Consider the following 24,176-nt stretch of genomic DNA (forward strand, 5'->3'; position numbering starts at 1 on the left):
TGATCGTAACTTTTTTTTTTTATATGCAGATCACATTCCAGGTACTGATATACAAACCCCATCTATAACGACATAACTAAAGCCAGCTGAGGTCCTCGGGTGGAAGGAAGTTATCAATGAGAAAGGTGTTATGCGTATAAGTGGAAAAAAAAAAAAATCACATTGGAATCTGAGCGCTTGCATCTCAATGGCTCACATCTGCAGACACCATTCTGGCAAGCACTGCAGCAGGGAGATCAGGAAGAAACAGAAGAGAGCATTTGTGCAAATTAATTTGGGAGGACAAATAAAGAGGCTATAGGAAACATACAGTGTAAAATAGACAATACAAAATTGTAGATGAATCAGATCATAGATTGTACTTGGGTACAGCCATCCTAGGCCACAACAGGCTGACAGTCTGGCACTACTCCCTGGCCTTTATTTGGGAGCAGAGGAGCTTTGTCTGACCCTGGCTCTGGGCCAGCATCATCTCTGCTTCTACTCCAGCCTACCCCCACCACTGCACAATAACACAACTCTGCCTTGCTTTGTTCTTAAGTTAGGCATATAGGAAACAGCCTTGCCTTCTGGCAAAACAGAAATCAACCTCTGATGGCTTTGTTAGCAACAGCAAGCCGACAGCTAGTCCAGAAGCAGGCATTAGCACTGTGTATTACAGTTACAAATGTACCAGTTACAATTGGTCATTATTTCATTAAAAAATAATGCAACACCTGCTACAGCACTTCACCCCTGAGAGCCACTGAATGACCCTGCAAAAGAATTGTTAACAAAAGAATACATTGAAGTGAGCTAGAAACAAGACTTGAGAGACGTGTGGTTTGTATGAACAGTGATAGGCTTTTATTAATACAATTACTGTAAGTGGAAAAGTAATCAGCACTGTCACGCACACAAGCCTTCCTCCAGGTCTGACCTTTGAATATTCAAAATGCTGTGCACACCTTATTGTGTTCAATACAAGCTATAACTTTACCTATAAACATGCCTCACAACTGCCCATACTCCATCCCCAGTGCTGCTCCTGATGCTGGGAAACATGTGCTGTAGGAAAACCTGCACTGTCAGTTACTGCTCCCAGATTCAGGTATCTTCCCAGCACAACACCAGATTAACCTTCTACCTTCCTGCATTCTGAGTTTACTTAGTTACATCATTGGGTCTAGGCATGATAGTTGTGGGGCTGGGGTCTGTAGAGCAGCGTGGCCTCACTCAGCATTGCCCAATACCTGCACCGTGGGCTCCCTGCTACTCCTGGCACAGCAAAACCCACAGGGTGAAGTAGTGGGCGCCTCTGTGCCACATCAGTACCCACACAGCACTGCAGGGAGAGGCAAGAACCCAAGAACAGAAACAACACAGCCACCATCCCCACAGACCCCTCTGCCTTAGGGCTCCTCCAACCTGCCCCAGCTGCTCCCTGGCCCTCACACCCCTCAGCCCTGCCCTTCTCCTCAAGCTTCCACAACCCCACTGAGGTCCATCCTCACTGACAGCCCCCACAGGTCCCTTCCAACTCCCACAGCTCAGCTCCATCCAACAGCCCCCATCCCCTCCATAGGGCTGCCAGCAGCCTCCCCCCCCACCACAGGACCCTCCCCACAGCTCTTCTCTCCCCATAGCCCTCCCCTCAAAGGTGATACAGGTCGCTTTCTTTAGTAATAGGGATTAGTAACCAATATATTAGTTTAGCAAAAGAAATGTGTAAGCTGTAGTCCTAAAACTTTCAGCCTTGGTGAGTGAATAGCCTTGTTTTCCTCAATAATTTTGCACTGGAAACTTAATAGAATGCTTCATCAAAACACATAAGGACATTTTCCTCAGGTTCCACATACGTTGTTATTAAGAAGTGGCTCACTGTGGCCTAACAAGCAGTGGGAATTGCCCAAACTGGGAAGCAGTGAATGGCAGTAGGTCAAAAGCCTCAGTGATGAAGCTGGTGGTGAAAAATGGGGAAGCAGAAGACGGGCACTCGACCACCCTGATTCCACTGAGCATCCAAAGGGACACTGCAGGTATTCATGAGAGAAGAATGAATACTTGTGCTGATGAATATGCGTCTTGCTCGAGTTGCCTGGTACGTATGGTGAGGAATAAAGGAATGCTGCTTTCTAACACCACACTGGAGTTAGCTTTTTTTCTAGATGTCGGATGACACAGACTCATTTCCCCCTCCGCCCCAGCCCCTCTGCTCACAGTTCTCCCCCCATCCTCCGCCCTCATCCCCCACCCGTTTCCCGCCCACCGCCTCCCCGTCTCCAGGCAACGGCAGCCGCGGAGCAGGGCGGGAAACAGCAGCGTGGTGCATTGTGGGGCGGGGCTGCGCGGCGCGGTTGTTTCTTGGGGCGCCGCCTGTGTTGTGCAGGAAGCTCGGGATGGCGGAGAGACCGGAGGATCTCAACCTGCCCAACGCCGTCATCACCCGCATCATCAAAGAGGCGGTGGGTGCCGGGCCGAGGGGCTGGGCGCGCGGGCAGAGGCCTCGTTCTGCATCAGAGATCCTCAGCGCGGGGTTCTGCTGCCCGAAACGCCTCACGTGAGAGCTGTTCTGAGCTCTGTGAACGCCACAGAACTGACGGGTGCATGAGGCAGCTCCGAGCCTCGGAGAGCAGCAGCTAACTTCCTTTCTAACTTGCTTTCTAGCTGCCTGATGGGGTGAATATATCCAAAGAAGCTCGGAGTGCGATATCTCGAGCAGCAAGTGTGTTTGTGCTCTATGCAACATCATGGTAAGGATTCGTTGTGTCAGATAAACCACCAACTGATGTTTATAACATCCCTCTGCTGGCTGGCCTGGAAATTTGTTCCTGGGTACGTGTAACAATTAGACAGATCAGTACAGTGGGAAAGGTGTTACAACAAAGGCATGGTGACAAAAGGACTGGCATGACAGAGGTGCTGTAAAGAAAGGGAAGAAGATTGCTCACCCGTGTCAGAAGATTCTAGGTCTGATTTCAGGTTTGCAGGGGAAGCTTCACCAAGGAACAATCTCTAGGAAGAGATCTTTCCCTTTTGGCAGTCAGCCCTTAAATGGGGTCTCAGAGAAGTACAGCCAGATTCCACCCCCTCCTGTCTCACAGCTGAATTGCCTTCACCTGTGCTCCAGGGCTGACTGGGTCCTTTCCCCAGGTGCTCAATCAGTGGTTCAGCCTGTGACTCAACAGTTATCATACAGTATGTTTTGGTATTGTCTGTTTGATTAAATAAAACAATCACATTGTACCCCAGTCCAGCAGACTGCAATGGTTGGGTTTGGACTGCCTTTACAGGTTGGCAAAGGCAAGAACCCTTGGCTGGCTTTGAAAGCTCACCATGCAGCCCTGGAGCTGGTCACACAGTAACACCTTTGGAATGGCTGGGAGCATAGCAGAGTGTTTGCCCAGAATATGTTTTGCAGAAGTCACTTCTTTGGTATTGGCTTTATGGAATTACTGCCTTGTAGCCAGTATTCAGGCCTTCTTCCCCGTGGTTATTTGTAGAAAAGACCCAGGCAATTGGAAAACTCATGATGTGAGAAAACAACACAAACAGCCAGTGAGGACAAGAGGGCATCTTAAATTATTTTAGTAAATCATTAACAAACACTGAACATTTAGGATATTACTCTGTTTTTAATTTGTCACAGAATCATTTGAGTTGGAAGGAAAATTTAAAGGTCATGGAGTCCAGCTGTGATGCACAGGGACACCCACAGCTGCAGCAGTGCTCAGAGCTCCATCCCCTGACACTGTCTGTCTGCAGGGATGGGGCATCGCCACCTCTCTGTGCAACCTGTGCAGTGCCTCACTGCCCTTACTGCAAAAAATGTCTTCCTTATATCCAGTCCAAATCTTTTCTCTTTTAGCTGGAAACCATTTCCACTTGTGCTGTCACAGCAGAGAAAGCTAAGGAGTCTGTCCCCTCCCTTCTCTCAGTCCTGTAGATACTGACAGGCTGCTCTCAGCTCTCCTCCATGCTGCACAACCCAGCTCTCAGCCTGTCCTCGCAGGGAGGTGTTACATCCCTTGGTGCATTGTTGTGGCCCTCCTCTGGACATGTTTAGAACTGTAATAAGCGAGTACATTGATGGCAGTTATCAATTAGCTCTCTTCTCCTTGTTTCTGACTAGTGCAAATAACTTTGCCATGAAGGGGAAGAGGAAAACACTGAATGCTGGTGATGTTCTCTCTGCCATGGAGGAAATGGAGTTTCAGCGATTTATAGCCCCTTTGAAAGAGTCCCTGGAAGGTATTGTCCTCAGATCCTATTGAGGGAACTTCAGTAGCACCAATTTTTTTTGAACGTCAGACAAGCAACATTTACTTGCCTGTCTTGTTTCTTGTTCTCTTTGTCCATTATCTTACACTGCAGTTTTCGTGGAGATTAATGATGTGTACCTTAACAGGGCTGGGATAACATTTCACAGCTGGTGAGAGCTGAGAAAGTCTTATCTGATATCAATCCCATATTATGTTTATCTAAGGAAAGTCATAGGTGTTGCCTGCAAATATGAAATCCTGTGTCCTTTTCAGCTTTTTTCTGCTGAAACTTAATCTGATTTCTCATGGATGGGGCTGGTCAGCACAGCTCTCATAATAGGGAGAGTTGCTGCTATGAGTTCAGCAAGTGGACACTGGGCCCCAACTGCTGTAATGTTCACATGGTGGAAACACTGGCTTGCAGTTTTTCACTGTTCTTTTTAGTTTACAGACGTGAACAGAAGGGAAAGAAAGAAGCGAGGAAAGATAAAGACAAGAAGGCAGACTCGGAGGAACAAGATAAGAGCCGAGAAGATGATAATGATGATGATGATGAAAGGATGGAGGAAGAAGAGCAAAATGAGGAGGAGGAGGTGGACAACTGAGCTTGCCAATGGGACATAACAGGGTTGGGTTTTTGTTACTAGGGTTATAAATGTTGTAAAGAAATCTTGCTGTGTCCCCTCTGGTTTCCAGTAGAGCTCCTTACTGTTCTTCTGGAATCTCTCTTTGGCTTTAGCATGTACATAAAGGACTTGGCTAAAGCGTTTCTCATGGGTGCTTCACCTCCTCCCTGTGTGCAGGGGACTTGGCAGCTTCCCCAGGTGCTGAACAGACAGTAATGGGTCTGGTATTTTTATGCTGGATTAACTCTGAAGCAAAGGGAAAGAAGAGAAATGTCAGTTGCCTCAATACAGAAAAGACCTGGAGAACATGAAAAAACTTTTGAATAAGCTCATTAAACCAACCGAAGATCTGAATCCTGGTTCCTTAACCCTTTGGGGTTTACAGTCTACGTGATGATGTTAAGAGCCTTAGAAGCTGACTGTTTAAGCTTTTTATCCAAGTGATGTTTTTTCCTTCATTTTCTTGCATTCTGGCTGTGCCTTCTCTTTCCTGCTCTTTCAGTGATACTGCCAGCTTCACCAGCTGCATGCAGCTCACCTGTACAAGGGCCAGTGGTTCCCTGAACTGAATTCCTCCCCTAAATGAACCAGAATAAAAAATAAAAATAAAAAAAAAAATAAAAAAAACTTCATAGCACTTGCAAAGTAAACTAATTACCACAAGTGCTTGTTTTGTGTCTTTAAAGCCCTCAGAGACAAAGAGGGATTTGTATGAAAAATCTGAAGAAAGGCTAACTGGAAAATTGTGTCTGAGGAACAAGAAAAAATTGTGTCAAGTGTGCTGCAGCTCAGCAGTGGGCAGCAGTGGCTCTGATGGTCTCAGCTCCTTCCTCTGCAGAGCTGCAGTTTCTGCAGACAGGTTGGTGATTGCTGCAAGTGTTAGAATAGTGGTGGCTTTTGGGTTGGGTGGTTTTCTGAATTACTTTTTAAGTCACTCAAGATGTGTGGCCTTCCTTGTGATACTGTGGGCTCCGGGGATGCAGGGAGGACAGCACAGTCCTCTGTAGGAAGGCCAGCTTCAAACCTGTGCTGTTAAAATTGCCTCTGTGAGAAAGATGGGGTTAAACCAGCTGAAAAATTACCTGTTAGAATAAGCTTATTTTTTGGACACAGTGCTTTATTATTTGACTGACCTTTTTCAAGACTAATAAACCTAACATTTAGACTTAACTGGAGTCTGGTAAAGGAAACATGAGGAAAACCTATAAACAAATCCATCAGTTTGGCTGATGTGCAGTATAAATAAACAGGAGCACTTGGGAGGAGCAGGGCATCCCTTTGTGTTCTGGAAAGGTGATGCAGAGCTGCCCTGCCTCTGCCATTTCTATCGCACAGTGACTGCTTCACAGATGCTCAGCCCCCAAAAAAGCTGAAACAAATGTTCTACTGTCTGCCTTCTGTCAGTAGGCAGTGGCAGATGAAAGGACTGCTTTGGTGTTGTCTTCCCAAGATCTCAAGAACAAAAATAGTTGTCCTTCTAGGTTTGGGAGTTTTATTCTGTTTGTTTTGTTGTTTTTTCTTTTTAGTTTTCTAGTATGTATTTGAGATGCGTGTTCCGCCAGGGACCATACTAGATTCTTTGCACAACTTGAATCTTTGATTTCCGTTGTTAATAAATGAGCTTAGTTAATAAGTGAGCTCAGTGGCTTAAGTGCACGTCTGAGCACGCCGCAGAAGCAGCCGCGGCCCTGCGTGCGGGGCGGACGCGGGGCTCCGGTCTGCCCGCCCTCCGGCCCTGTGGTGGGGAGGCCGTCCCGCCATTGGGAGCGCGCCAAAACCTGCCCTTTCCCGCGCTCCGCCGCGCGAGACTTCATGTTTCCCCTGCGAGGAGCCGAGGGCGTCGCTATGCAAATCAGCGGGCGGGACTATGTAAATTTCACTGGGCTCTCGCGGCGGGAAGCGGCGGCAGGTGAGCGCAGGGTCGCGGGGGTTTCGGTGCGGTTCGCTCGGCGCTGCTGGCCGCTGCTGGCCGCTGCTGGCCGCCGCTGTGAGCTGGGGCGGTGCCGGTGCCGGTGCCGCGCGCACGGAGCGGCGGCTCGCAGTGCCCGGGGCCGGCACGCAGCGCTCCGGGGCCGGGAGGCGCTCGCACGGCCCGGCCCGTGGCGACGGGGGTGGTGGCTACGGGGGCTCGGTCACCCACTGGCTCGGCGCTCCCGCCGCCTCCCGCAGCGCCGCCGGGCGGGGAAGGAGCTCGGACGGGTATTGGGGCGTGCGGGGCCCCGGGATTCCTCAAGGACAGAGAGGGCTCGGGGAGAGATCGTAACAAACGGAGGCAGGCACCGACCCGCAGGTAGCCGGTTGTGCCCTTGGGCCGGGACTGTGCAGAGTGGGGACGGGCAGCCCCAGGACAGAGCCCTGGCGGTTCTGTAACAGCGAGGAGCTGTGTGGTTGGGGTCAGGCTGGGGCTGAGGAAAGGCCAGAAGGCGGTGGGCACAGCCCCGGGCTGCCGGAGCTCGGGACGTGCTGGGACACTGCTCTCAGCCGTGGCCTTGGGGTTTGGGTAGTGCCGTGTGGAGCCGGGGTTGGATTCGGTGATCCCTAGGGGTTCCTGCCAACTGCTGTGCTCTTCGTCCATTGGCCGTCGTGGCAAAGCCAGCCACAGACACCAACCACGTGGTGTCAGAACCTGGTGCTGAGGCACAGATCTCTGCCTGGCTCTGCCCCTGAGGACTCCGGCAGTGCCCGGCTTTAGGGCCAAAGGGAGGAAAACTCGGGGAAGTCACAGAGCAGTGAGTGGTGCAGACTGTGCTGTCACTCCCGTGGTGTCACTGCATGTGCTCCTACAACGTCTCAGAGCACACCGTTTCCAGATCCTATCTGAAAGATAAAATCCTTCTGAACTGACTGCCAATTAATCTGCCCTCATTAGTGTAGCTCCAGTGTGTCTCCTAGGAACTCAGCTTTCCGCTCCAGCTGTTGGCAGTGCTCCCCAGCCCCTTCTTGCTGCCCTTTGAGCAGTGTCAGCACTCAGCTCAGCTGATGGCAGCTCCCCTTGTGGGGGGCCCAGAGGCGGGGGTCCCCCTGCATTGCTGTTATCTCCTCTGGACAAGCCCTCCCCACTTCTCCAATGCGGGCTGTGCCTGATACCTGCCCCTGACATCACAGTGGGAGCTGCTGCCACTGCTCACACCTGTCCCCCTCCATGCTCCATGGGATCAGCGCTTGGAGCATTTTTTGGATTCTCAAAGTGTGCTGTGCTCACTGAGCCTTTTGTTCTGCTGCCTGGAGCTGTGGCTGGGCACTGCCGGCCTCCCAAGGGCTCTGCTGTGTGGAATGGCAGTGACCCTGTGCTGGGTGTTCTTTCCTGCAGTGCCAGGACACTGCCTGCGTGCTGCAGCTGTTCCATACCATGCGTGAGCACCATCATGGTGCTTTTATAGTCCTTTTATGTATGTAATTGTGTAAGTAAGCAAGAGGTCGCTCCATCCCCAAGCCAGAAATGCAAACAGCTTGGTTCAGTCTGGTGCAGATGGACAACTTGGCTCCAGGTTGGGATGTTTGAAGGGTCTCTGAGCTTCTCCCAGTGTAAAACACAGGAACACCTTCAATTACAGCTTCCCAGAGGAAAGGAGCCATTCCTGCTCAGCTCTACTCTGGTGTAGGATGCCATTCCTGGGCTGCAGTCCTGGAAAGCAGAGTGAGGTCGGCATGTCCTCAGCTGAGCGCTGGTGGAGGAGCACTGAGGTTTAGTGTTGGGGAGATCAGCCAGGTGCTGACGCCCCATGTGTGCTGTGGGCTTGGGTAAGCCAAGGGTTTGTTGTTGTGAAATGTACATTTAAATTAACTAGTCACAAGATTGTTAGTGAGGTGTGGAAGAAGAAAATACTGTTACAGGCAAGTCCTGTGGCTGGGCAGGGTGGTACACAGCCTGCAGGCTGATGTTAGCAGAGGAGGAATGGCATTTACTGAGTTATGGGGCAGAAGCTCCTGCCTCATCCCTGCAGCCTGGGAAGCAAATGCCCCGGGGAATTCACTGCAACTCGCAGATGTCCAAGCAGAGCAGCATGCAGGGCCATCACATTCTTTTTTTCCCATCTCACAGTCACCAGTTGAGCAGCAGCTGTGATTCCCAGTGAGCAGGGCTCATTTCCTGTGTTGAAGCCCATTAGTCTCAGGCTCGTATCTGCCAGGGCAAGAAGGTTTTGATCTAGACATAAAGCAATAAAAGTGCTTCAGTGGCACCCAGCCTTTGACCTCTTGCTTTTTTGTTTTTTTTTGCTGTTTCAGGGTCTCTTCTCACAACATCCCCGTGCATTCCCAAGATGCAGGCAGAGTCACTCCTTCACAGTGGCTACTTCCACCCTGTGCTGCGTTCGTGGCAGTGCACAGCCACCACCTTCAATGCCTCTAACCTTATCTACCCCATCTTTGTCACGTGAGTGAGCCCTGGTGCTCTGGGCTGGGGACAGACCAAACTCGGGTTGGCTGGGCATAGCGCTACAGGCATGGGCACTCCCTGAGCAGTCAGAGGGGTTGAAACTCCCCAAAAAATTCCCTGTGGACAAGTGTGGGGCAGGGGATGAGTTCTGTGGGCACAGCCCATCTGCAATCTTCCTTCTTACACCGAGTGCTCACATCTCTGTCCCATCTGCCCTCTGCAGTGACAGCCCTGATGCAGTGGAGCCGATTGCCAGCCTCCCTGGACAGGCCAGGTAAGGGCCAGAGGCCACCAGGAGCTGCCTTGCAGCTGGAGATGATCACAGGACACGGGCAACACTCCTGTATTGTACATACTTCCTGTCCTGAGGATCCTCCCAGCATCAAGTAGGGTGGGAACATCCCCCTGCTTAAAGCAGGGAAGGAGAGCAAAATGGGAATGCTGGGTGGTGGCAAGGTCCCATTGGGCACACAGAGAAGCTGGAAGAGAACAGGGAAGCCAACAGCAGCTGGATGTGGAGTCTTGTCCTGCATTCAGCCTTGCAGGATGTGCAGGCAGCTCCTGCTGTGTTTGTAAGGTTTGGACAGAGGCCAGAGTGGGATGTTCCCAGGGCAGGGTATGTTGGGCAGGTTTTCCACAGCAGCCATTGCTGTTGGGCAGTGGGAGGTGGGTCAGCATGGGAGGGGCTCCTGGTAGCTTGGTCAGATCAGGACCTTGTTTCTCCCAGCACACAATCTGCTGGTCCTGGGCACTCAGCCATGGTTGTGCAAGCAGAGTGCATACAGGAGAGCCTGAACTCTGTGCCATGCCAGGCACCATGCCCAGCACCCTGCACGCTGTGCTGAGCCCAAGCCTGGCTTGCTCAGGGCTGCAACAGGAAAGCTGAGATAAGGGATCCAAGGGCAGGGCACACTCATCCTTTCAGAGCAGAGACGGCACAAGGCTCCCTGCCTGGTAGATAACTGTGCTGTAGTCCCAGATAAGGACCTGGATTGTTCCTTCCAACAGCGCCTCCCCTGTATCTCCCACTGCTGCTTGGTGTGCGCCAGCATCCAACTTAATGATTAACTCGGGTCCATCCCTGAGTGGCCCAGCAGGCAGGGCCTGGCCAGCAGCTGGGTGCACTGATCAGGTCAGAGGGTTGTGTGCTGGCACTGGGCGTACTCACGGTGTATTTGCTGGATCACAAAGATGTGCAGAGCAGAATGGGCTGCTGGTACCCAAGTGGTTGCTGTATGCAGCTGAGCATCCCTGCCCCTGTACGTGAGCAGCCCCCTCTGCCTTGTGGCAGTGATGCGGAGTCTCCAGATCAGCCTTCAGCATGGCTCCTGTCTAGGGCAGGTCTGGGTGCCTGGCAGCATCACTTCACTTTGGTTTTCTCAGGTATGGAGTCAACAAGCTGGAGGGGATGCTGCAGCCCCTTGTTGAGGATGGTCTGAAGTGTGTCCTCATCTTCGGGGTGCCCAGCAAGGTCCCCAAGGTCAGTGTGCATGAGCAGGTGGTGGCAGGGGCCGCAGAGTGGGGGAGCACTGTGGGGGTGGAGGGTCTCCCAATAAAACACAGGCAGTTTGGGGTTGTGGCAGCCCATTCCACAGAGCAGGATGGGAAACTGCAGCAATACCCAGGATGCTCCCAGTAGCTCTGGGTGCCTCTGCTATGTTTCTCTGTATGAGTGGGAGATAAGATGCTCTACATTTTAGAGAGCAGCACTGAAGCTTGAGAAGAGCACATCCTGTGCTGCTCCTCCTGACCCAGTCTTGCACTGGGAGCTGTTGCAGGGAGGCCCCAAGATCTGTGCTCATTTCGGTCTCGCTGCTCTGTCACCCTTTTCCACAACTGGTGATCACACCACTCTGCAGTATGAGGTCTATAGTTCAAGAACATACCTGCAGCCACGGAGGAACTGATGGGAGGCCCTTAGCTCTATGTGCCCAGTCCCTTCTCTTCTTGCAGGATGAGAGAGGCTCTGCTGCAGATGCAGAAGACACACCTGCCATCCAGGCCATCAGGAAGATCTGCTCCACATTCCCACAGCTGCTCATTGCCTGTGATGTCTGCTTGTGTCCTTACACCTCCCATGGGCACTGTGGTGAGCACACAGCATGGGGGCCTGGGGTGCTGTTCAGGCACCTTCCTCTTACCAAGACTCCCAACTCCTTCCCCACTGTTGTTCTGAACATCTCTATAGCTTGTTACAGAACTCCAAGGATCGAGGCCATCACCTCGCTGTCGTGCCCCTTGCCTGACTCATTTTTTCTTGCAGGCATCCTGCGGGAAGATGGCACCATCCAGAATGAGGCTAGTTGCCAGCGGCTAGCAGAAGTGGCACTGGCTTATGCCCAAGCAGGTGAGCAGTGCCTAGCAGCAGCAACCACACATTGTTCTTGTCACCTTGCCCCCTCTCACTTATAGTCAGCCCAAAAGCAAACCGTGCCTGGCTCCAGTGGGAGAGCTCCCACTGAGCTGGGGAAGCATCCACCTGCCAATCCTGGAGGAGCTGCAGGGACTCCAGACACCTCCTTCAGTCCTATGAGGGAGTTGCCCAGGGTCACCTCCTCCTGCAGGCAGATAGAGCCTTGGGTTTGTTATTTCTGGCCTTCCCCTGCAGGCTGCCACATCATTGCCCCTTCGGATATGATGGATGGACGCATTGCAGCCATAAAGAAGGCTCTGATCTCCAACGACATGGGCAACAAGGTGAGCATGAAATGTGTGTGCCATGGGAGCAACCCCAACGGGGTGGCTGCACCTGGAGCAGCCTGGGCACAGAGTGGAAGAGGCAAACCTCCACATTGTTCAGGATATGCTGCAGGCATTTTCCTGCCCTAGTGCATGGAGAAAGGGGAAGTTCTTGGCCAGTCGCGTGGGGCCAGTGAGGCACCAGGCCTCTGGTAGAGAACAGAGGAATGGGACAGAATATAAACCAACTGTAGGAGGGAATTCCTACCACCCTCGAGCTGGGATGCAGCAAAGAGCTCCAGCCCTCACAGCACCACTCTCCTCTGCAGGTGTCAGTGATGAGCTACAGTGCCAAGTTTGCTTCATGCTTCTATGGACCCTTCAGGTGAGGTTCTACAGAGATAGGAACAGCCCATATTTGCAGGAGCAGCAAGGAGGGAGTGCACCAGAGTGTATTTTGGGATGAGCCTTGGCTCAGCAGGTAGAGCTCATCCCAAGAAAGGCCTGGACCCCAATAGAGCTCCTGAAAAACTCAGAAACAAAAGGAAAATATTTAAATCAGCTTTACCCCAACCCTATGGGCATGGGGAGGGCTGTGGGTGCGGAGGGTTGCTGGAGCTGCTCCCCATCCCGAGTCAGATGGGGAGGAAGGGGGAACAGCTCTGGCCACTGGCCCAACCTGGCCTCACACTGAAGGCACTGATCCCTGTGCCCTGCTTGTTTCCAGGGATGCTGCACAATCCAAACCTGCCTTTGGAGATCGGCGCTGCTACCAGCTGCCCCCAGGTGCCCGCGGTCTGGCACTGCGAGCTGTGGTGAGTCCAGCCAGGCCCTGTGGCTCTGTGGGGACCAAAAAACTCATCCATCCAAGATGGCCAAGGGTCCTTTCCCTGCACAAGTCAGAGCCTCGATGACCATCAGCTCACCGCAGAGCCTGAAGAATATGTATAAGGAGCTGGGCACTCCATTCCCCACTGTGACTTGGAGTATGGGGACAAGGGATGAGGTTCCAGGCCCAGTTGTGGGCTCCTGTGGACATCGGGGGCCCCTTCTGTGTCCCAGACTCCTGGGAAAGTAATCACTGGGTCAGAAATTCTGAGGAAACATCCATCAGTTGTGAGCTGCAGGGATCGTATGCATTCTCCCTGCAGGACCGGGACGTGCGTGAGGGCGCAGACATGCTGATGGTGAAGCCTGGGATGCCCTACCTGGACCTTGTGCGGGATGTGAAGGAGCGGGTAAGGCCCGGCTGAGGACACCGGGTGTCCCCGAGGGAGAAGTGGGTTGGGGACAGCGATGGCCCATTTCCAAAACCGGTGGGGAGAGGAGACACTGCACAGTGGAAGAGCTCCAGTCCCTAGGGTGGACAGATGATGCCCGGCTGTCCCGCTGACCCCTGCCGTTGCCTGCAGCACCCCACGCACCCTCTGGCCGTGTACCACGTCTCGGGAGAGTTCGCCATGCTGTGGCACGGGGCACAGGCGGGCGCCTTCAGCCTGAAGGCCGCCGTCATGGAGGCCATGGCCGCCTTCCGGCGTGCAGGTGAGAAGCGGGAAGGCACGGGGCCAGGCTGCCTCTAGCCCCGATCCCCGCCTCCCATCCGCTGTCCTCCCGCAGGGGCCGACACCATCATCACGTACTTTGCGCCGCAGCTGCTGCGCTGGCTGAGGGAGGAGGCGGCGGTGGGGCGGGCCTGAGCCGGTGGACAGGCCGGAAGTGCCGGGGACGCAACCGGAAGCGCTGGGGCGGAGCCGGAAATGTTATGAGCGAAACCGGAAGCTGTATGGGCGGAGCGGGGCTCCTCGGCCCGGCCCCGCAGTCCCGGTCTGGGGCACGGCTTGGGCAGCGGCGCGGCTGGGGCTGAGCGGGGCCGTTCCGCTCCGTCCCCAAATCCCCCCGCCTCAGCGCAGGCCCCAGATCGGGGCTGATATGGCCGTGCGGTGCGTCGTGCCGTCGCCCCCGTGTGTGCTGTAGGTTCCCTTTAATCCTAACTTTGACTGAAGCGATGCTCAGGCTGCGCCTTTTGACGTGGGACGTGAAGGACACCCTCCTGCGGCTCCGGCAGCCCGTGGGGCTGAGTTATGCGGCCGAGGCTCAGGCCCATGGCGTCCAGGTGCAGCCGGAGGCGCTCAGCCAATCCTTCCGTGCGGCCTATAGGGCCCAGAGCCGCCGCTTCCCCAACTACGGCCGGGCCGAGGGGCTGAGCTCCAGGCAGTGGTGGGTGGATGTCGTCAAGGAAACCTTTCGGCTCACGGGTGTGCACGAAGATGCGGTGCTCTCACTGATGGCGGAAAACCTTTACCGGGACTACTGCAGTGCACGCAATTGGGAGTTGCTGCCGGAAGCCGGGGAGACCCTGAGCTGGTGCCGCCAGCACGGCTTCCGCATGGGCGTGGTCTCCAACTTCGATAACCGGTTGGAAAGCATCCTGGTGCAGTGCAACCTACGGCACCACTTCCACTTTGTGCTCACCTCTGAGGCTGTGGGTGTTGCTAAGCCAAACCCGAAGATCTTCAAGACAGCCCTATGCCTTGGTAGGGCACTGCCTGAGCAGGCGGCCCACATTGGGGATGACTACAGCAGGGATTACAGGGCGGCACGGGAGGTAGGCATGCACAGCTTCCTGCTCCACACCCCTGGGCAGAGCACACAGCCAGAGGTGCCGCCGGGACACATCCTGCCCACACTGAGCCGTCTCTTGGCTGTCATTGAGAAGGGGTAGCAACAAGAGCTGCCCTTTGGAAGAACCAGTGCTGCTGCTGAGTGGCAGTCCGCTCCTGGACCGTGACTTCTTGCTGCTGTTTGGGGTAAGGAAAATAAATGAGCGCTTCTGAGCATGGGGAGAGGCCCTGCCCACATTGCAGGAGCAGCATTCAGGCAATAAAGTGTACCTGGCACACACAGCATTTGTGCTGTTTTCTTTCCAAGTGCTTCGTGTGGGGTGGGGCCTTCTGCTGCTGGAACTGGGGAATGTATCAGGGTGCAGCACAAAGCATTTCACTTACACTCATCCACATATGTTGCACAAGTTAATTCCATCAGGAGGGACTGATAGTTACCTCTTCTTAGTCACTGATTCCTGCAGAGCTGTCTGGGGACAGGCTGCCAGCAGAGCAGTCACTGCGCTGTATCTGCACACTTGGTGGACCTCAGGTTTGCCACCTCAACAAGAAGTTCCCTCTGCCCTGGAGCTGTAGATGGCAGCAATCACAGCCCTCTTGTTATGGGCAAAGTGGTCTGGAGATGCAGAATTTTGCTTAGTGTAATTTACTGCCAGCAAACTTAATTACTGTTTTGGATATTGAGAAATAGAATCACAGAATGGCCAGGGTTGGAAGGGACTTCAAGGACCATGAAGCTCCAACCACACGCAGGGCCATCAACCTCCACATTTCATAGCAGCACAGGCTGCCCAGGGCCCCATCCAACTGGCCTTGAACACCTGCAGGGATGGACGGGGCATCCACAGCCTCTCTGGGCAGCTGTTCCAGCACCTCACCACTCTCTGTAAAGAACTTAAATAAATAAAGATGATAATTTTTAAACACCAAGGAAATGCATTTCTTTCCTTCACCCAAGCTCAGTGTCAGTCCAACACCTCTTTTACTATCAATCAGCTGCTTGTTTTCACTGTAATATGCTCAACCTTGCCAAGCCCCAGGAACAAACAGCTCCATTCAGGTCAATGCTAATGGCTCCTCTCTTGCTGCTCCTCTGCTCTGGGAGATGCTGATGGTCCATGAGGGTGCCCTGCCCAGTGTGGGTTCTCACATGGGTGACAACCCCAATTCATGGTGTCCCTCCTCCCACTAGGGCTCCTCTTTCCAAGTGTTCCTACAGCCTTCCATGCCTTCTGCCACTTCTCTTTCATTTCTCCAAACAGCTCTTAACCTTTAGGCAAGATTGAAATAATTTTAATTCCTGCAGCATGGAGCGTTTTGTTGCCTGTGTTCCTCTCCATTGGAGCTGGAAAGAAACCCTTGTCTTGAAGAGGATTTAAATGATTCACTCACAGAGGACTGGCAGAGCCAGGTGTTAAACACTGATCCCATATCCCAGCTTTCATAATTTTGCTCTCCCCACCTTGCACTCCCAGCTCTGCTGAGCAAACTGTGGTGTTGTTGCCAAGGTCTTCCCATACTGAACTGGGCTCAGTGAAAGCTCTGCTTCCTGCTGCAGCACTTCCCAGCCCCCCTCCCAGCCCTGAGGACTCCAACAGCATGGGAGCTGGGGAGAGTTCACAAGAGTCTTCAGAAGGCACTGTGCTCCTGTGGGAGGTGCTTGGGGTCTGATTTGACCTTTTCCAAAGGTCCTGGCTCTGGGTCCTGGAGGGCAAACATCACGTGCTCGGCAGCCTGAAGGAGATGAAAGCCATTGTAAAACAAGAGAACAGATGTAGTGGCTGAAGGCAAGTCTTTTCTGATCACTGTACATGCTGGTAGCCCGCGAAGGCACTGTGGTGTATACAATCACTGTCCATACAGCCCTATGTTTGCAGCCCACCTCTCTCACCGGCTGAGCGAGATGCTCTGGTGTGCCACCGCAAAGACGGGGTAGAGTGGTGCTGCAAAGGCCTCCCGGTGCGAGAAGAGGATGGTGCAAGAGTCGGGGTCGTAGAAAAGCACCTCCCCTCCCGCAAAGTCAACCAGCACACCGATCTCAGCCGGGGCCCTGAGCAGCTCCACAGGCTGGGGCTGACCGGCATGCAAGAACCTGAACTCCTTGTCGTAGCGTGAGAAGACCCAGGAGGCAGCATTGAAGCCCAGGCGGGCCTCATTGCCGGGCCCCTTCCGTGGCAGCGAGCCGTAGCACACCCCCAGCTTGTAGGCACAGCTCTTCTCCACGCTGACCTTCCATGCGTGGAGCCCTGTGTGAAAAGCCACAGCAGCCAAAGCGTTGGGCCAGTGGTCAAAGCGCTCGGGGCCATCCAAGTCCAGCTTTGCTTTCTTGGGGCTGAAGGTCAGGGTTTTCTTGTCTTCCGACAGGCCTAGGTGGGGGCTGACGGTTTTCTCGTCTATGCTGATTTCCTGAGAGCCTGGGAGAGAAGCACACAGTGAGCACATGGAGGGCCTTCACCGCCCCAAGAACCCACAGCGATGGGTCCAAATGCTCCCCACGGTGATAAGGGCAGCAATTGTGTTGCCACTTCCCAGAGTGGTGTGAGAAGGGATGGAAGGAGACAGCTCAGAGCCACGGGCCAAATCCAGCCAGGAATCTGCACTCACTGCACCAGAACACACCTACAGCAACGGCCTGGGGTTCCTGTCCCATACAGACAGGCTGCCAAATAGTGTGAAGGAGAGCAGCGATCCGAGCAGGGACTGGGTGTAATTCCTATCCATGGCAGGGAGAAACCCAAACCCAAACCCTGTTCCTGCAGACTCCCTGCTCCTTCTCCCCAAGGTGAGCTAGGAGCCTACCAGGAAGGCACTTGCTTGGGGAAACCAGCAAAGCTGGTACTGCTGGGACAAGGAGGGATGGGAAGAGGAAGTCCCTTCCCTGCTACAAAGCACGCTCAGCCCAAAGTTCATCAGCTCAGAACAGTCCACCAGTCCTGAGTGGTTTGGAACAGCCTCAGGAGGTGGCACCAGGAATTGCATGAACCACCGCTCATCTCTTTTGCTGTGATGCAAGGACAGGTCCTTCATTCACAGCACAGAGGCAGCACCCAGCCCTGTGGCCCCCACACACTCTCCCTGTGCCACCCTTCCTCCACACACACCTCAGCAGCCCACAGCAGGGTGTGAGCGCTGAGTAACTGCACAAATATTTCCCCAGCCCTGTAAATCTCTAAGCGAAGGGGAAAGGCTGCTGCCCACGTGACTCACCTCTGCCTGCTCCCAGGAGATGCAGTTTCCCTGTCCAGTGCTTTTCCTTGCCCTGCTTTCCCCACCCTCTCTCATTCATTTTCTGCCTTCAGCTGATGCAGAAATGGGGCTGGAGCAGGTGAGCCTTTTGCTGTGCCACCCCACACCTCGGGGCTAGGCTGTAAGAGGAGCTCAGCCACACAAAGCCCATTCCTGCTCCATCAGCCCCTGCCCAGCATTCAGCACCTGGCAGGATGAGGCCCCAGATAACCAAACCACTGGGCTGCCACTCCAGAGACACGATGGAATGGGCTGAGATAAGCTAATAAGTCTGCTCAGTAGGTTTGTGTTAATCACAACACACTTTACTGCATGGAAAAAGCAGTTCCTATTTTCCAGTCTCACTACTAAAACCCTCGCAGCCCAATGCAGGCATCAAGTTAGTGCAGGCCCCTTGGGCTCAATGCTCAGCCCCCTCCCCAGGAGGACCAGAGCCCTCCCAGAATGCTGCCAAGGGCTTTATGGGACTTTGTGTCTTAATGCAAGCTGGGGCTGCTGCAGCTAATATTACATTTGTAAAGCTATGTCCTGGGTGGACTATGGATTAGTGAGACAAGCAGGCACCCTATGACATTGTTGTGTGAAATCCAACCACACACACAGAAAGCATCAGAGTGAAATTTCCATGTAACGTGTGCAGCTACAAACCCAGCACTGTGATTTGGTGCCTCAAGGTCCTCACAGCTGGCAAGGATGGGACTGGGAAAGGAATCCATAGGAAAACCACATCACAGCAAAGGGAACTAGAGGCTGACTTGGGAAAAAATCTGAGAACCTGCTCAGCTTTGCCAATAGCAACTGCAGCATTTTGCTGAATTAATCTCAGAGGCGGAGCAGCACCAGAGTTTGCAGCAGAAGACACAAACATTGGCACTATCTGCCACACAGCTGACACACAACCTTAGAGTGATACCAGTCAGAAGCACATGCACTTGCAAGGGATCTGGGGAGCACTCATCACCACCAAGAGCGAGGTGAGCAGAAGTCAGGAGTTATCATGTGAGCATTGGGAAGATTACCCCAGGGAGGGGAGATGGGCACCTTTTCAAATTGTGAAGGATGTCACCACTTTTGAGGAACAAGAAATACATTTGAAATGCTCTAACAACATCCCGGGAGAGCAAACATTTCACAGTCGGCCATCCAAGCTGATCGTTGCCAGATGAAAACCACTCCTGCTCAGAGCTGCCACACCATCACTGCTGCCCCGTCACACCAGGACATGGCTCCCCAGGCTCACAGCCACCCACAGCTGCTCAGAGCCATTGATCAGAGCCACTGCCTGAATTCCCAGCCCTGAAGCTGTTGCTGCCCACCCGGTGAGCCCCAGGGAGCACACGGAGGTGAGGCAGCACAGGGGGACAGGAGGTGCCAGGTCCTCCAGGGGGCAGGACACAGCCTCAGGGCGGTCACACTGCACCCAGGGCTTTATTGGGGTGCAAAATGAGCTTGCAGAAATCCAAATCTGAGTAGGACACTGACCTGCCATACAGCAGAGAACGGCAGAGGCCCACAGCCGGTGCAGCAGCGGACTCTGAACACGCTGCTGATTAAAGTTTAACTTGGCAGACTCCTGTGGCTCTAAGATTCCCTCTGCCAACTCTGTCCTAGCAAAGAGACACAGCAGTTACTTTGAAATCAGGTAATTAATTGACAGTTGCTGAGAGGTGGTGGCAGAGGTCTGGGGGAAGGAGCAGAGAAACATGAGCTGGAGGAGTCACCAGAGTGGCACTCACTGCAGGGACACTGCTCTCCTCCAAAGCAATACTTTTGGTTGGTTTTCATCACAGCCCATTCTGAAAGGACTTCAGCTTTAAAACACAAGCCTGCAGCCTGAGTCAACAGCTTCCTCATGCAGCACATGCAGGTTACGTGCAGCCGAGACCAGCCATCAAGATACAAGGGGAAAACAATGGGCGGGCTGCAGGGAGAGCATGGGGTTTCCCTGTGAGGTTTTCTGTGGACCAAGCCTAATTGCTAGAGCAGAGGAGTGAGCTGGGACTGCAGATCCCACGTAATGAGGTTAAGGACCTGCTGCGTTCCTGCAGCCTTCAGCACACATCAGCTCATCTGGTGCTGGCAGCACGATATGCTGCACATTGTGCAGCGGGTTTATTGTTCTCTGCAGGAAGGCTGCAGGCAGGAACAGCAGGCCAGCTCCTCAGGTGGGCGATGTGACCCTGCCTCCAGGGCAGTGCTGTTTTCTGAGGGGCTGGAGGAAGTCTCCTGCCAGCAAGTGCCAGAGCACCTGTAGGTGCCTGCAGAGGGGCACTGCACAGCCTGGCCTCCAGCCCTTCCGAAGCAAAGACCAGAGGACACATGAGAATCTCTGTTCTCTGTCCTTCTCTTGGGAACAAGGGAGGGAAGAGCAGAGCTGTGGCGTGCTGCCCACTGGGGGAAGGCAGGAGGTGCTGGGCAGGCTCAGAGAAGGGGTGAGGAAATGCAGGAGCAGGCAGGTACTGACCTCTCGAAGATCTCTTGTTCCGCGTTCTGGGGACAAAGAGAGAAAAAGTCAACACAGCTGAAATTCCCACAGAGAAAATCCCAAACTCAGGCTGGGGCACAGCAAACCAGGGACCCAGGGAGCACCAGTCTCCTTCCTGACCCACAGAAAACACCCCCAACCACAGCCATGGCCTCAGCAAGCATCCAACATCCATTTACTTTGGCTGCGGCACTTCTCACTCCTTGCCTCAGAAAATGAATGGGAATGGCTGAGGATGCTGCATATTCCCTGTACCTACAGCTCAGCTCTGCCAAACTGGCAGGTGGCAGCGGCTCTGGGGCACAGCACGGGGCCCTCCAGACAACCTGCAAGCTGTGGGGAGCAGGAGACAGCAAACACAGCTGGCTCACCTGCTGCAAGGGAAACACGAGGGAGACCTACAGCAGGGAATCACAAAGCAGCAGATCGGACCCCTGTCCTTTGGTACACACCAGGCTGGATGCGCCTGGAGCCTCTTACTGCTGCATCCTGCCTTGCCCCAGGTGAGAAAACCCCAGCCCTGTCTGTCTGTCAGGTTCTGTCCTGTGTCCCTCCCTCCTCCCCACCTCTGGGGCACTGTAGGAGCACCCTGTGCTAGCAGCCAACAACCCTAAAAGCCTTCAGTAAAGGTGCTGCAAGGGTTACAGACCCTAAGGCAAAAGGCAGACAATGCTGTGAGCAATTCCACTCCTCCCTACAACTGCTGACACTGGGCCCTTCTCTGGTGACATCAGTTAGCAAATCAGTAGCAGAAATTCAGAGCCCAGCTCAGAGCTGCAGGGTTCACTATGTGCTTCTCAGTTTGCCAGGAGATGACACATATCAGTTTGTAATAAATACCAACACCAAGCACCCAGGGTGGAGAATTTATGAATGCTATTCCCCTTCCTTTACTTGGCAAAAGGAGAAATAAAAGGGCCTTATGGCCTCTCTATCAGGTTAGATATGATGAGCAGCAGCTAAGAGCAAGCAGGAGGTGCAGTGCCTTCCTGCCTGCATCTAAAGCAAGAGAAGCCGATTAGTAAAATGCAGTTCAGCAGCTGGAAAAGCAGCTGAGCAAAGGGAAGCAGACACTGCTTTGTATGGCTAATACCTCAGACAGAGGTATATGCTGCACAACAGGATGGACCTCCAAGAAGAGCTGCAGGTGCTCCCAAGGAACATATTTTTATTAATAGGGCAGCAGAAAGCTGACAGCCCAGTCCAACCTGCACCAAGTGGGCAGCATCACACCCACCTAGAAACCCGGGGGGATTGCTGGGATCGCCTGAAGCCCAATTCCAGCTGCCTGCTGTCACTGCACAAACTAATCAACGCCATAATTAAGTCTGAGCATCCGCAATGAAAAACCAAGGCTGTTTCTGGGCAGCTGGGCCATGCCTTGGTTCGGGGGGGGCACTCACCACCAAGCCCTGGTCGTCCAGGTTGGTGATCGTGTCCACCAGGTACGTGCGGAGGGCAGACAGCTTCTGTAGTGCCTCCGTCCAGTGCGCCTGCTGTGTCAGGATGCTCTGCTGCGCCCGCTCCTCCTCGGCGTGCACCTCCTCCAGCAGCCGCTGCTCCTCGTTCTCACACACCTTCCCCAAGAAGATCAGTCTCTGGATGACCAACTCTCGTGCGCTGTTAGCAGCACTCTGCAAGGAAAGGAGAGAGGAGAAACAGCTGCAACCCAAATGAACACCCACAGCCCCCGAGGGCTCAGCTGTTAACTGAGCCCGAGCCACATGGTGATGCACACAGAGGTGAATGGGTTAACCAACCCCCAACCTGCTGGCTGCCTCCTGGCCCAACCAGCACACAAACTAATTGCACACTGACCACTAACCACTGCAGCATGGAAGCAACAACCACCTGCTCTGCCTGGGTCCCAAATGCCAGCCCTCCTCTGAACTGCCAGGAATCAACATCAGCAAAAAGCAGTGCTGACCACGATAGCTGCCTTCATCTTCAGGGTCAGCAAAGCACAAAGCAGAGCAGGGAAGATGAGGTGCCAGCCCTAGCTGGAGTGACCACATTGCAGCCTTTCAGTACCTAAAGGGAGCCTACAAACAGAAGGGGATTCAACTCTTGGAAAGGGTAGATAACAGCAGGACAAGAGGAAACAGTTTTAAGTTCAAGGAGGGAAGATTGAGGTTGGATGTCAGGGGGAAGTTCTTGACAGAGAGAGTGGTGAGGTGCTGGAACAGGCTGCCCAGAGAGGCTGTGGATGCCCCGTCCATCCCTGGAGGTGTTCAAAGCCAGGTTGGATGGGGCCCTGGGCAGCCTGTGCTGCTATGAAATGTGGAGGTTGGTGGCTCTGCGTGTGGCAGGGATTTGGAGATTCACGATCCTTGAGATCCTTTCCAATCCTGGCCATTCTGAGATTCTAGCGTGATGTTGGATGGCTGCCCACCAACACCTGTGTGCCAAGGAGCCCCGGGACCGGCTTTGCTCCAGGACAGGGCAAGGACTTACCAGCACACCCTGGCTCCTGGCGGGCAGCACCTCGTCCACGTGCTTGGTGATAGCAGCGCTCTGCAGCTGCAGCCGCTCGCATCGGTCCACGAGTTTGTTCTGGAACGCGGAGAGCGGAGCAGCGCTCAGGCCCGGCACCGGCGGGGCTGGTAGATCCGGGACATCCCTGCCGCAACCCCTCCGCCCCCCCTCACGCACATAGCCCCATTCACTCCCACCGGGCCCCCCGCAGCCACCCGCAGAAATCTCAAGCCGGAGGGAGGAAGGCAGACCTCCCCACGCCTGACCAGGCGCAGGCCCGGCCCGCAGCACCCCGCTCGCCTCCCTCCCGCGGCGAGGACCCCCGGCGTTCCCCCGCCCGCTCACCCGCAGCTCAGCCGCCCTCTCGGGCAGCGCCCGCGGCTCCGCGCCCCGTCGGGCCATGCTGCGTGCGCGGCGGCACCTGCCGCAGGTGCGGGGAGCGGCGGTACGACGGGGCCGGGCCGGGAGGGATCAGCACCGCCCGCCCCGTCCCGCCCCGTCCCGCCCCGCCCGTCTCCATGGAACCGCAGGGAGCGGGGATACGGAGCGGGGACGCGGAGCGGTGAGTGCGAGGCGGTGCTTCTCAGGGGACGTCAGGTCGTGTGGCTGCGGTGAGGCTGCGGGAAGCTTTGCGTCTGCCGGCATCCTTCGGACGTACGCGAGCTCCGCCGGCGCCGTGGCGATGGAGGAAGGAGTGTGCGGGAATCGGTGCCCGCACGCCGGGGTGCCGCCGTCCCTCGTTCTGTCGTGCGGGTATCGCTGCGGTGCCACTACAGCACCACGGGCAACGGAAGGGCCGGCTTTAAAAAATGATAATCTGGTTTTAAAAGAATGATTCTGGTTTCTGTGGAGCGGTGCGTTGGGAGGACGGGAGATTCCCGGTGGGCGGGGGGTCCCCGAGTGCGGCTCCGTGCTGTGGAAGGGGCTTCGGGTCGTGGCAAACCCATAGGGAAGCTACGAGCAGTACAGCTCCGTCCACGGAGCCGATCGTTCCTTCGGGACCCAGAGGGATCCGCTCTTTGCAGAGGGCAGAAGGACGCGGCCGCTGCCCGGCGCAGCGCTGCTCTCCCTGCAGCCATCGGGGCAGGAAGGATGGATGGCTATGCTTGTGGGAGAAACCAAGGGCCGGAATTTAAGTCAGAGTTTAAGCCTTATCACCTCATGCCGTTTTATTTTGCAGGAGAAATAATTTCCTGCATTCTCTCGCTGTCACGGAAAAACCACCTTTGTTCCCATGTCCCAAAGTGCTTTGATATTCATTCTGATGGAAGGAAATGAATGAGCAGCGTAACGCTGCCCAGAGCTGTGAGCTGGATGGTTCTCTGCACCTTTGGAACATTCAAGCTTGTGGATAGAGAAGGCTGAGATTAGCTGGTATTAGTAATTGCTAATCACAGAGGCTGCCAGGGTAAAATTAGAAAGGGA

The 24,176-nt window shown here is 54.4% G+C and overlaps 4 protein-coding genes across 6 annotated transcripts; 3 read left to right on the top strand and 1 right to left on the bottom strand.

Annotated features, from left to right (window-relative positions):
- The first annotated feature begins 2,303 nt into the window (after positions 1–2,303).
- Positions 2,304–5,521, top strand: POLE3 (DNA polymerase epsilon 3, accessory subunit). Its single transcript, XM_042879040.1, has 4 exons — positions 2,304–2,444; positions 2,647–2,732; positions 4,112–4,230; positions 4,686–5,521. The coding sequence occupies exons 1-4, from the start codon at positions 2,379–2,381 to the stop codon at positions 4,844–4,846; spliced, it is 432 nt and encodes a 143-aa protein (XP_042734974.1). The 5' UTR covers positions 2,304–2,378; the 3' UTR covers positions 4,847–5,521.
- Positions 5,522–6,709: 1,188 nt separating this feature from the next.
- ALAD (aminolevulinate dehydratase) lies at positions 6,710–13,926 on the top strand. 3 transcript variants are annotated; one of them, XM_042879301.1, is made up of 12 exons: positions 6,710–6,776; positions 9,095–9,242; positions 9,469–9,519; positions 10,629–10,725; positions 11,199–11,334; positions 11,509–11,592; positions 11,854–11,942; positions 12,254–12,309; positions 12,652–12,739; positions 13,076–13,162; positions 13,337–13,466; positions 13,542–13,926. In XM_042879301.1, exons 1-12 carry the CDS (start codon positions 6,713–6,715, stop codon positions 13,619–13,621), a joined length of 1,110 nt encoding a protein of 369 aa, XP_042735235.1. In that variant the 5' UTR covers positions 6,710–6,712; the 3' UTR covers positions 13,622–13,926. The 3 variants fall into 3 exon arrangements, with proteins under 3 accessions (XP_042735235.1, XP_042735237.1, XP_042735236.1); XM_042879303.1 differs by lacking the exon at positions 6,710–6,776 and adding an exon at positions 7,058–7,157; XM_042879302.1 differs by lacking the exon at positions 6,710–6,776 and adding an exon at positions 8,422–8,608.
- Positions 13,924–14,827, top strand: HDHD3 (haloacid dehalogenase like hydrolase domain containing 3). The gene has a single exon (XM_042879304.1). The coding sequence runs from the start codon at positions 13,930–13,932 to the stop codon at positions 14,644–14,646; it is 717 nt and encodes a 238-aa protein (XP_042735238.1). The 5' UTR covers positions 13,924–13,929; the 3' UTR covers positions 14,647–14,827.
- Positions 14,828–15,498: 671 nt separating this feature from the next.
- Positions 15,499–23,153, bottom strand: BSPRY (B-box and SPRY domain containing). The gene is made up of 6 exons (XM_042879116.1): positions 23,097–23,153; positions 22,731–22,829; positions 21,680–21,910; positions 20,256–20,281; positions 19,274–19,398; positions 15,499–16,959 (listed from the first exon to the last, which is right to left on the bottom strand). Exons 1-6 carry the CDS (start codon positions 23,151–23,153, stop codon positions 16,433–16,435), a joined length of 1,065 nt encoding a protein of 354 aa, XP_042735050.1. The 3' UTR covers positions 15,499–16,432.
- Between the last annotated feature and the right edge of the window lie 1,023 nt (positions 23,154–24,176).

This window comes from Lagopus leucura, unplaced genomic scaffold (assembly GCF_019238085.1).
Source record: "Lagopus leucura isolate 7727_CA_CO unplaced genomic scaffold, USGS_WTPT01 Super-Scaffold_100022, whole genome shotgun sequence".
Classification (NCBI taxonomy): Eukaryota; Metazoa; Chordata; class Aves; order Galliformes; family Phasianidae; genus Lagopus; species Lagopus leucura.